We start from the raw sequence: 12,878 nt of genomic DNA, 5'->3' as shown, positions 1-12,878 counted from the left end.
AGTCCTTTCGCGTATAAAGTGGCGTTCTGCAGAATTTTGGATGTATGATTTGGAATACAATTGAAGAATTGGATATTAAATGGATTGGTGAAAACCACAAAGACTTTGTGATATTGAACGAGTGCTCGGATGGACAATTAATGGGTTGGCAAAGGCAACCAGAGTATCCATTTGGATGCGGCTGAAATGGTCATATTTATCTGTGACCTTGACGAAGATTGCTTCCACAGATCAGATGCCCTTTACGGGGACCAGTGTGGAGTCAGGGAGGCCATGGAGTAGGGCATTGCAACTATCACAATATCAGTATGAGCGCTTGAACAGCATTTCTGATGTCGCTTTCTGGGAGGAATGGTTTCACTTTCTTTAGTAGAGAGAGCTGATACCAAGCTCTCTTAGTCTACTTGGTGATGTGTTCCTTAATGGGTAAGATCAGGGTGAATCTGAAAGACTTGGCAGTGAATGACCTGGGTTAAGATGGAACCCTGTGGAACTTCACTGGTAATATAGATCGTCTGAAATCTGGAGGTGCCCAGCAGGTACTGATTTTGATGTTCTCATTGCGGTACCTATTTCATAGGCACTGAATGCACCCCAGTACCTGTACGGCATGAATGGTAGCAGTCCATGCCGTGCAATTACGGATTTTGCGGTGGTGCGACTTCCATGAAAAGTGTGGCAGTCAGGAAACATAGGAGGCTCTGCAGGGCCCCCTTGTGCCTCTGCGCCATGGGGTGCATGCAGGGGGGCACATATTGTGCCCCCCTGTGTGCATGCACCCCAGTACCTGTACGGCATGAACTGTAGCAGTACATGCCGTGCAGGTACTGATTTTGATGTTCTCATTGCGGTACCTATTTCATAGGCACTGCATGCACCCCAGTACCTGTACGGCATGAATGGTAGCAGTCCATGCCGTGCAATTACGGATTTTGCCGTGGTGCGACTGCCATGAAAAGTGTGGCAGTGAGAAAACAAAGGGGGCTCTGCAGGGCCCCCTTGTGCCTCTGCGCCATGGGGTGCATGCAGGGGGGCACATGTTGTGCCCCTCTGTGTACATGCACCCGAGGTCCTGTACGGCATGAACTGTAGCAGTCCATGCCGTGCCGGTACTGATTTTGATTTTCCCATTGCAGTACCTATTTCATAGGCACTGCCGTCTGAAAGCCAAAGACCTGCCCACCAGACAGGAGAAAACTCGTAATCTGGTGGGCGGTTCAAGCATGGGTTTGGCAGTGCTGGAGCGGGCAGGCCCGCTACCGCATCACCAAACTCATTAGTTTGAACTAAAGGGCTTTTTTAATATGGGATTCATGATTTATAGGATGTCTTAAAGCATGATTACAATGTTCATTGCAGAAAAAAGGGAGGTTTAAATTGCTTTATGTTTGCACAGTTATAGTTTGGATAGAACATTTTAGCATGAAAATAACATTAAAATGTAAAGCGTTTTTTTGCTAGTTTACCTCCCAATGCTTAATGTGTACATTGCAACAAAGATTACCATATAATACTATGTAATTACAGGCCATGCCATACCATACAATGACAGCTATACCAAACCATACTATACAACAGGCACTGCCCATGCAGGTAAGAGCGGTCACACGGTGGGGCCGGGTGGGGGGGGATTTCGATAGGCGAAGAAGAGGGAAAATTCATTATTTATTTAATTTTTCCTTGTGGTCATCTGTCGAATCCCCCCCAACCTGGCTCCACTGCCCACCACTCTTACCTGCACAGGTCGCTCCTGCTATACAAGCCATACCATACCATACTATACAATGACAGGCCATACCATATCTACCATTCTTTATGATAATAAACCATACCATACCATACTATTCAATGACATGCCATATCATACATTACCATACTACACAATGACAGACCATACTATACCATAATATATAATGATGGACCGTACCATACCATACAATGACAGGCCATACAAAACCATAACATGCTAAATAATGACAGGTTGTCCCATACAATAACAGGCAATACCATGCTCTACAACGCCATACCATACTATACAATGAAAGTCCATAAAATGCCAAACTATTCAATGACATGCCGTACCATACCAAACCGTACAGTGACAGGTCATTCCATACTATACAATGCCATACCATAACATAATATACAATGACAAGCCATTCTATAGCAGACCATTATATACAATGACAGGTCATACCATACTATAAACTGGGAGACCATACCATACCACACAATGACAGGGCATCCCCTACTATACAATTACAGACAATACAATATCATACTACCCCACAGGCCATACCATACAATGGCATACCATACCACATCACAACATGACAGGCCATACAATACCATACCATGCAATCTTTAATGAATTGCCATATCTTATCATACTATGCAAGGACAGGCCATACAAGAGCATACCATACAATTCAACAGCCCATCCCATTCCATACTATACAGTGACCGGCCATTCCATACTATACAATACCATACCATAATATACAATGATTTGATTCGAATTGATTTTTATTTTTGTAAAGCGCGCGATTGCCCGCGGGCGTCTTGGCGCTGGATCTGTTTCAGGAGACACATGGTCCAGTTTGCTCAGGTCTATCTTGCTTTGAACAGCCAGGATTTTACTTCCTTCCGGAAGGTGAGCAGAGAGGAGCTATTTTTAATAGTGACTGGGAGTAGGCTCCAAGTCCTGGCGGTGTGTAGTATGAAGCTTCTTCCTCCCCACCTAGCCTGTCTAAACCTTGGGACCTGGAGCAGTTGAGACTGGCTAGATCTGAGGGTTCTGGATGGTTCATAGGGTTTAAGCCATGTTCTAAGGAACAAACGGCCAGAGCCATGAAGGGCCTTATAGGCCAGGCAAAGTGATTTAAACACCACTCTTTTGGGAATCGGGAGCCAGTGGAGGTGCTCCAGTCTGTGGGCTATCGGATCGTGCTTGGGGACGTCCAACACCAATCTGGCTGCTGCGTTCTGTAAACGTTGGAGTTTAGCCATGATTTGGACCTGGGCCCCAGTATACAGCGTGTTTCCGTAATCTAGCCTTGATAATGCCAGTGCTGTTACAACCGTTTTCCTGGTGTCCAGCGGGATATAGGGTAGGAGCTTCCTTATCATTTTCAGAATATACCATACCACCGATGTTAGTTTGCAGGCCTGAGCATCGAAGGAAAGCTTACTATCCAAAGTAACACCTAGGTTCCTTACCTTCTGAACTGGAGAAGGGCAATTGCCCAGGCTATCTGGCCACCATTCTGGTGTCCATACATTGGCGTCAGATCCAAGCAGCATTACTTCGCTTTTATCTCCATTCAGTTTTAAGCAGTTACTCTGCATCCACTGCTTGATTTGTAACATACAGGACTTGAATTTCTTTGCGGTTTGGTCAACATCGCTAGCTATGGACACAACTATTTGTGTGTCGTCGGCATAGGAGACAGCCACAGACCCACTTTCCCTTATGATCGCCGCTAGAGGTGCCACGTAAAGATTGAAAAGCGTGGGACTTAGGGAGGACCCTTGTGGCACCCCACATGGTGATTTGAAAGTCTTGGATCGTGCTTCTCCCAGCTTTACTGTCAAGGATCTATTGCTCAGGTATGAGGCTAGCAGTGTGCGTGCTGAGCCCTGAACTCCTACTCCGGCCAGACGATTCAGGAGTGTCTCGTGGTTGACCGTGTCGAAGGCCGCCGAGAGGTCTAAAAGAACCAAGGCGGCCTTCCCTCCGGCGTCGAGTATGCTCCTGAGCTCTTCCACTGCCGTTAGCAGTGCCGTTTCGGTCCCATGTCCCTCTCGAAACCCGAACTGAGAGTGGTCTAGTATGTTTCCATCTGAGAGGTACTGGGCAAGTTGTTTGTTCAAAAGTTTTTCCAACACCTTCGCCGCAAAGGGAATCCTTGCTATGGGTCTAAAATTGCCAGGGTCCTCCGGGTCTAGGTTTATTTTTTTTAGGAGTGGCATTACTGATGTAGATTTCCATGCTTCAGGGAAAACTCCTGATAAAATGATGTGCCTAAACAGTTTTCCAGCTGTTTGCTCAGTAGCTCGGGAAAAAGCTGCATCACCTTAGGCGGACATGGGTCCAACGGGCAGCCTGATTTGGTGGTCATTACCGTCTGCAGAATCTGCTCCTCAGACGGTGCCTGAAACAGGAATCGCGTGCTCTGCTGTGCGATGGGGAGAGCTGTCTCAGAAATAGTCAGGTCTTCCCCAATTGCACTGGTCATATTTGAAGGAGGCTGAGCCCCTACAATTATATCCATTTTTTTGAAGGAGTCATACACTGCGGCGACTTTATTAACAAAGAAGTCTCCCAACGTATTACAAAACTCGGGGCTAATATCTAATGTATCATTGCTGCCTAATTTTGTCAGCTTTTTAACTGTGGCAAATAGCTCCTTGCAGGAGTTTCTGGCCTCATTGATTTTATGCGTATAGTAGCTGCTTTTTTCTGTCACTATAAGTTTTTTATAAATAGCTAAAGAGGCTTTATAGTCTTCCCTTGGCCCTGACTCATAGTTTGTCCTCCAAATTTTCAATGCCATGCCATACCATACCATACAATACTGGGCCATTATATACAATGACATTTCATACCTTGCCTAGACTTCCGGCTCCCGGGAGAAGCAGTGCACCCATTTGCAGCATTACATTTCAGAGATGAGATGAGGCAGGTGCGCAGCCTTGAGTTTCCTAAATGTGTTGTTATTGTTAATTTATTTGTTCCAGGTGCTGTCTGGGTGGCGTCCTCCGTCCATGGACGTTGATATATGCATTACAGAAGTGCTCCTAATGGTACATTAGTTGCATCCCCACACGCACACTATTGACTCCTCTATCCGAAAATCGTCTGTTATAGCACACAATCAATCAATCAATCAATCAATCAATCAATCATAGCATTTATATAGCGCACTACTCACCCGGAGGGTCTCAAGGCGCTTGGAGAGAGGGGGGTCCGCTACTGCTCGAACAGCCAGGTCTTGAGCTGCTTCCTGAAGGCGAGGTGGTCTTGAGTCAGGCGGAGGTGGGTCGGGAGGGAGTTCCACGTCTTGGCGGCGAGGTAGGAGAAGGATCTTCCTCCTGTGGTGGCTCTTCGGATGCGGGGGACGGCGGCGAGGGCGTGGTTGGTAGATCGAAGCTGGCGTGTGGGAGTGTAGAAGTTGAGGCGGCTGTTGAGGTATCTTGGTCCTTGGTTGTGTAGGGCTTTGTGTGCGTGGGTGAGGAGTCGAACGTGATTCTCTTGTTGACCGGGAGCCAGTGCAGGTCTCTCAGGTGTCTGGAGATGTGGCTGTGTCGGGGGATGTCCAGGATGAGTCTTGCAGAGGCGTTCTGGATTCGCAGGAGTCTCTTCTGGAGTCTGGCAGTGGTTCCGGCGTAGAGGGAGTTGCCGTAGTCCAGTCGGCTCGTGACGAGGGCCTGGGTGACCATCTTCCTGGTCTCGGTGGGGATCCACCGGAAGATCTTACGTAGCATGCGCAGGATGTTGAAGCATGACGAGGAGACGGCGTTGGCTTGTCTGGTCATGGAGAGGGAGGAGTCCAGGATGAAGCACAGGTTGCGTGCGTGGTCTGTTGGTTTGGGTGCGCTGCCCAGGGCGGGGGGCCACCAGGAGTCGTCCCAGGCGGAGGGCGAAGATCCCAGGATGAGGACTTCCGTCTTGTCTGAGTTCAGTTTCAGGTGGCTGGTCTTCATCCACTCGGCTACGTCTTTCATCCCTTCGTGTAGGCTGGCTCTGGTGGTGGCGGGGTCGTTGGTGAGGGAGAGGATCAGCTGGGTGTCGTCGGCGTAAGAGATGATGTTGAGGTTGTGCTGGCGTGCGATGGCCGCGAGGGGGCTCATGTAGACATTGTATACCACTACATGCACCAGCAGCAGGGTTCTTACCCCTAATTCCCCTTTTCTTCACATTCTTTACATTTTTATACTTTTCAACTCATATATGGAGTCTAAATACTTTAACTCATATATGGAGTACACAAGTCTTTCTATTGTTGATGCTCATTATTAATTTGGAGACTTTATGCTGTTATTTACATCGAATGTTGTCGTTTATGGCTTCATATCGGATAGTCTTTCTTTTATGCCAATGATGACGTAGTTGGTCACATGACCATGATCCCGACTAATCACAATGCATATAATACAAACACGGAAACGCGTTTTGGCGTGCCGTTCATAAGAAGCGAATTGCCAGATTTGCGGCTAAGAAGGACTAGATTAAGGCGTGAACAGGTTAGTTTACTAGAACGTGAGATATTACCGACATTGAGCCCATAGCGAGGCGTAAATGCGAGGTTTGATGTTTGATATTTGTATTGTTTTGCACAGATTGCTCAGAACTCGTCAGTCGATGTCATGTAAGTGGTTTTACGAACATCCCTTGATCATTTTCCTTGTTTGGTTTTGGTATATACCACTGCTTATAAGGTACTACTGAGCATCACATAATGTCTATGTATTGAGCACAGAGGTTTGGCCTCACTTGACATGAGTACTTATCACCACACAAGAGTACACGGATACATATGTTATAATCCAAGAGTTTACTGTATTAGATTATAGTTTGTTTCATTATTTATTTTTCAGTACTTCTCCCTGAAGAAGGGCGGTCCTTATGCCCGAAATGCATTGGAGTAGGAGTATGCTTCAGTAATGATGTCTGAGCAACTTAAACATTGAATAAATGAAAAATATTTTTGGGGGAGAAACTCAAATAAAAATAAAGCGAAAAGTTCTATCAACTTTGAAAAACAGCGTGGAATCCTCATTTTCGGATAGAGGAGTCAATAGTGTGCGTGTGGGGATGCAACTAATGTACCATTAGGAGCACTTCTGTAATTACAATTCAGAGAACCATGGTACTGCCTCAATGAGCAAGGTGGAATGGGTGGCCTCTGCATGCAACAAGTAGTAGGCGTTGCATGCAGAGGCCACCCATTCCACCATTCTCATCCCCACTGGCAAAATGTAAAAACCTGTATGGCAAAAGAAGAAAAAGAGAAAATAAAAGACATATAGCATAAAATGCAATCTTTTATTCCGTTTGTTTGTGCCACCTTCTTTGACTAATCAGTGTCTATTGCGATCTAGCACTTTGTGAGTCGATCAATTCGTAAATGCCAACCGTATGACCAGCAATAGTGCAACACATGCTGGTCTACTGTGCTCAACCATCATGCTGTGCATACACTACTGAACGGGTAGGCTATCTGTAGAGGTGCATTTCTTGCATGCTATTATGATTCAGTTTACAGACCAGAAATGGACAATCCGCTATGACACTGTAAAAGTGCCACACGTGTTTCCCCATGAATGTAGGAAGTGCATATTGTGCTACTAACAGTACGTTTATTGCATGTCACGTAAAAAACTGTCACAAAAAGGAGCATAGTTACACTAGCTACGTGTTTAATGTAGCTTTAAGCAGAACCCGGAAGGGGCGAACGCCTGTAGTCACACACTGGCGGAGTAAAGAGAGAGTGAAATCAGCATTGCGTAATGCGAGTGATGAGTATGGCTCTATATGCAGTTGAGCCTGAAATTCAGGCTTGTTAAACAACTGGCGTGGTTGTTCGGTATGGCAATCTGTAAATAAAACCTTACTTCGTCAAAGTAGGACGCCCGCCTCTCATGCCTATTTCGGTTCTTCTCGGGAATCTGGACGATGCCCATGACGCCAGCCGGCGTCTTTCTAAAGATGCCGGCCAGCTTCTGGATGCAGACCTGGCACGTATGCTTTAGTGATGCCCTGCCCGCTATAATTTCTGGGAAAAGGTACATGCTGTACTGAATTAGGTTGCAGAACTCAGACATTCACACCTTGGAAGCATGCTCACTTGACATTTTGAAGCCACTGCAAGCAACACAAAATATCCACTCGCTTCGCCTCCCTGGCACTCCTCCTCGCCAAACGCACACTCACCCTGCACTGGCGCTCCACTTACAACTCCCTCACTATCTACTTGGTATGGGGCAGTCTGTAAGTAGGGTACGACTGAAGAAGATGCCCTTCGATACGAAGAGGAGCGTAACCTCTGTAAGTGACCCATTTCCTCTTACGGAGCTACCCTCCTCTCTCAGTTTATGCAATTCACTGGTGTTTATGAACTCCCCCATAACAGATCCGGACTATTCCGGTATTTGCTGCTGCTTCAACAATGCTCTAACATCTTCACCTTCCCCCAGCACATTCCACTCTTCCATCTTCACCAGTAGACCTTAAACACATAACCAGTGCCCATGAGTCCCGACTTTTTGGCAGAAATACCCCGCTGTAACTCCCTCACACCGCCGAAACGCGTCGACGCCTAAGGAGTGAATCTAGGAATATACATGAAGGGGGAAACTAAATTTGTCTTTCTATGAATGGTTTCTATCCTTATTTTCTTGCACACTCCTTTTTTATTGAATGTTGTTGTCTTTATTGATTATTACACCGTCCCTATATGTTTCCCAAATCTCTGTTTTTATCTAATGTGATGTTTTTTAATAAATTGTTTTTATAATTTGAATTGCTTTGAGAGTGTTTTCACATAGAGTGGTTGTATCCTGTTTATCTACATTGCTTCGATGTAAATTGTTGTCTGTATGCTTGTGAGTACTTAAGTACTGTTGCTATTTCACCCAAAGGGAATTTTTGTCTGACTAGCGTCATTTGTGGTACCCTATCCCTTTGGTTTTGGGGTCCCTCTCTCTTTTATTAGAGACCTTAAACACATAACCAGTGCCCATGAGTCCCGACTTTTTGGCAGAAATACCCCGCTGTAACTCCCTCATACCGCTCCTCAAACCCCTTCCATCCCAGTTTGTGAACCAGACCCCAATTTACCAATTGATATGGTCTTGACAACATTCTTTTCATCTACTAATGTACACACTGGTTGCAGCCTTATTCAAGACTTATTTACTTGATTGGCTTACTTCCTACTCTTCTACTTGTATCCATCACAAAGATCTGTATGAACATGCATTCTCAAGCAGGTAAATATTTTCCACTGTATCTGTTGTTATACTTATAAAACATCATGAAAACGATTAACATCTTTGGTGCTCATGACGGCTCCCGGCCGTCATGAGTCACGGTAGGCGTGTGTTCATGCCTGCCGGGAGCCGTCAGAACATTGCTGCTCCTCCCACGCACTATTAATTCCCCGCCTGTGTGGGCGTATTAATCAGTGGGCGGAGTTCTGATGGCTCCCGCCCGTCATGAGCACACGCCTACCGTGATTTCTGACGGACGAGAGCTGTCATGAGCACCGCGGTGCCATGCCCACCCCCCGCACCACAGAGAAATTCATGCCCCGGCGAAGGGGTTAAAAAACAATGACAGGTCATACCATACTATACAATGGGAGTCCATACCATAACTTACAATGACAGGCCTTCCTATACTATACAATGACAGACCATACAATACCATACCATACTATAACACAGGCCATTCCATACATTGACATACCATGCCACAACACACAATGACAGGCCATACAATATCATACCATAGCATACTATATAATGACATGCCATGGCTTATCATACTATGCAAACACAGGCCATACTATACAATGGCAAGCCATCCATATCATACCACACCATACAAGGACAGACCATACCTAATCATCCCATATAATGAAAGTCCATACCATACTAAACACTATGAAAGTAAAAGAGGCTATAATTTGGCAAGTATTTACTGCATCACAGGGTTTTTTAATTTGTATTACTTTCAGTCACGCTGTACAAAGCAGCTGCGCTTTGTACAACATAGCAACAAAAAACATTGACTAAGCCAACAGATCTTACATAGACAAAACCTATTGGCTTTGCCAATGCTTATTCCTGCTCTTAACCATCACTTATTTTTCCTGATCAAACTTTGACCCAGAGCAAGTGTGGGAAAAAACACTAAATATGGTGAGAAGGAGGAAGAGAAAGACAGAAAAACAGTGACAAAGGAAGTAAGCAGACTTGAAAAAGAACCTGTAAGAGTGAGATAAAGGGGCACGGAGTCTCTGGTGGTGGATGAAAGAGGCATGATGTGGAATCAAGATTACGAAGCCTTGGTTTTCAGCAACCCCAAAATTCGATAGAGCCAATCGAGGGCTTCAGAGCCAAACTTTATGTCTGGCACTTATTCTTTTACAAATTAAGTACTTCTTATTCCTATGATTCGGTTCCTTTGATAGCAAACATGCTGATAATGACAGTCAATGCATCCTGACCTCTATTCATTTCTCTAAACTTTTCTTCCAGATCATCCTTACTGGGGAAAGTCCTGCGTATCAACGTCAATGGCAATGACGTGGGTCCGCCTTACCGGATCCCAGCTGACAACCCCTTCCTCAGAGACAACAGAGCTCGGCCGGAAGTCTTCGCCTATGGTGTCAGGAACATGTGGCGCTGCTCTGTTGACCGTGGAGACGCCACCAGCTTGTCAGGGAGGGGCCGTATTCTGTGCGGGGACGTGGGGCAAAATAAGTACGAGGAGGTGGACATCATCCAAAAAGGAGGCAACTACGGTTGGAGGGCAAAGGAGGGCTTCTCCTGCTACGACAAGACACTCTGCCACAACTCCTCACTCAGTAAGCCTCTCCTCCAAGGTGTACTTTCTGTATTGAAAAGAAGCTTGTATGTCTCTTCGTAGAAGGTAATAGACAAGCATGTCAAGGAAAATATAATAATAAACCCACTTTTGCAGGAATGTCAAATGACCAAAAGTTTTAGACATCTGCCCTTGCCTTCCTCAAAGTATTTTGTACGGTAGACTTTATGGCCATCAATGACATCATTGACAATGTCGTATGTGACATCTTTGATGTTGTCAGTGATAAAGGCACTACATAAAAGTGGGTACAGTTTGTCGTCGGTGGAGTTAGTGAGGTCACCAGGGATTACATGTGCCTTGCACTGCGTGGAAAGGGAAAACGTCTTCAGTGGCTCCACTGATGCCATATGTCACTGCATATAAGGGGACACAGGTTTTCTTCAGTGTAGCCAGTGAGCCTATATTTGATTTAATGAGCAGTGGACAGTGCTGAAGCGGGTTAAGTTTGTGTTTTTTGGTGTCCTTAAAGCTATCTGCGATTTCACTGCACGGGTTGGGGTTAAGGTTGTCTTCATTAGTGTCAGTGAGACTATCTGTGATTACATGATCAGTACACTGCATTGAAGAGGGTTAAGGTTGTCTTCAGTGGTGCCAGTAAGGTCACCTTGATTTCATGAGCAGTGCACTGTGCTGAAGGACTTTAGTGGTAATGGTTGTCTGCCGTGGGGTTGAGTACGCCATCTGTGAGATCATCAGTGCGGATAGGGATAAAGGTTATCTATTGTTGTGTCCGTGAGGAAAACTGTGATTTAACCAGCAGTGCACTGCGCAGAGGGAGCAAAGGTTGTCTTCACTGCTGTTGGAAGAGGCTACCGTTTGCATACTTTAACACCTTTGAAAATGATGGTCATAGTACTTCTAAGAATCTTAATTAATGTAGAATAGCAGTGGGAGCCTCAAGGCAAAGTTAAACATTTTAAAGTTAGTTACAGAAAGATTTCACTGCACTAAATCTAAAATTGCAAGTCCTCAACAAGATGCAACCCTTTTTGATCTCTGTGCTCTGACTCCGCCTCCCCTGCCTTGCCAGCTCATCGTCTTGTGTCCACTTCCCTTGTCCTCTCCACATCACAGCCAGTGTGTTTCTGCCCCCAATTCTTCCAGTTATTCCTATATCTCTCGCCATGCATCCAATTGACTTGCTGAATCATTAGTCTAGTAGAAGCAGTGGTGGCTGGCAGAGAAGGGGGGTGACAGGGCTGAGGGGGAACAAAATTTTAAAAAAACACGTACCTCCTCACAACCGCCATCTCTCCTCCATCGTTGCTTCTCGTCCTGGTGAGTCCCTGAAGTAGGAAGCACACAGGCTCCCCTAAGCCAATCGCAACACTGCAATGTAGTGTTGTTGCTGGTCTGAGCGCTGTGGTTTGGTGCTCAGATGGGGACTGGGAGGCTGTGCATGTTCTCCACCCAGGTTGTGTATTACAGCCGGGTGGAGAACATGCAAAGTGCGCATGACTGTTTGGTCAGCCCAATACGGCTGGCCAAACCGCCTTGCACACTCATTGTGCACAAACCACTCCTCCTCTCTGTGCCTCCAGCCCTGCCACGCCCTAATCAAGCCCCGTAGCTACAAAAAATAAAATGGTAATACCGATGTTATTATCATTTTTTTTTCTTTTCCCTGTTCTGAGAGCAGTAGGATGATGCTCCTCACCTTAGCCAGGTGCCCATCCGAACAGCAAAACCCAAATCACCCACTGTCTATTACACACGAGAACCAAAGCCCACTAAATACAATTCCACATGATGCTCTGTCCACCGTGAAGGGAACAGTGAAGGGAACAGTACTTTGGTCTCCCCTCAAAGAATTAAAGTGCTGTGATTTTTGTTCCAGATGACATCCTCCCAATCTTTGCCTACCCCCACAAGCTGGGGAAGTCCGTGACAGGAGGATACATCTACAGGGGCTGTCAGATGCCTAACCTGAATGGACTCTACATTTTCGGAGACTTCATGAGTGGGTATGGAACGTTGCATTTTCTCCTGTGATTATGTTGTTTAGTTGCTTCCTATCTAGCCACTGTTAATTAGTGTTATGGGCTGGCTGTGCATTAACTAATGCACAATAACACAATTAATGTTGGCATCCTTTGTATGTCATGAATGTGTAATGGAAATTTGTCCAGGATCTGATACTGCTTCCAGCCAGGTTGTATGTCACAATATCAAGGTCCATAATATAAGCCTGCACCCATACAGACTCCTCAATGTATCTCTAATATCAACCAATACTATATCATCAAGGTACACATACTCC

At 45.7% G+C, this 12,878-nt stretch overlaps 1 protein-coding gene across 1 annotated transcript in view; it reads left to right on the top strand.

Moving 5' to 3' along the window:
* The window catches only part of LOC144782866 (HHIP-like protein 1), a 298,970-nt gene that overhangs the window by 196,952 nt on the left and 89,140 nt on the right, over window positions 1–12,878 (top strand). The window contains exons 4-5 of the mRNA XM_078662124.1: window positions 10,267–10,595; window positions 12,456–12,582. Of these exons, the coding sequence (XP_078518250.1) occupies window positions 10,267–10,595; window positions 12,456–12,582 (456 nt within the window). The remainder of the gene's footprint in view (window positions 1–10,266; window positions 10,596–12,455; window positions 12,583–12,878) is intronic.

The sequence above is a fragment of the Lissotriton helveticus genome, chromosome 9, assembly GCF_964261635.1.
Source record: "Lissotriton helveticus chromosome 9, aLisHel1.1, whole genome shotgun sequence".
NCBI classification, from domain to species: Eukaryota; Metazoa; Chordata; class Amphibia; order Caudata; family Salamandridae; genus Lissotriton; species Lissotriton helveticus.
This window is presented reverse-complemented; position numbering and strand designations above follow the sequence as displayed.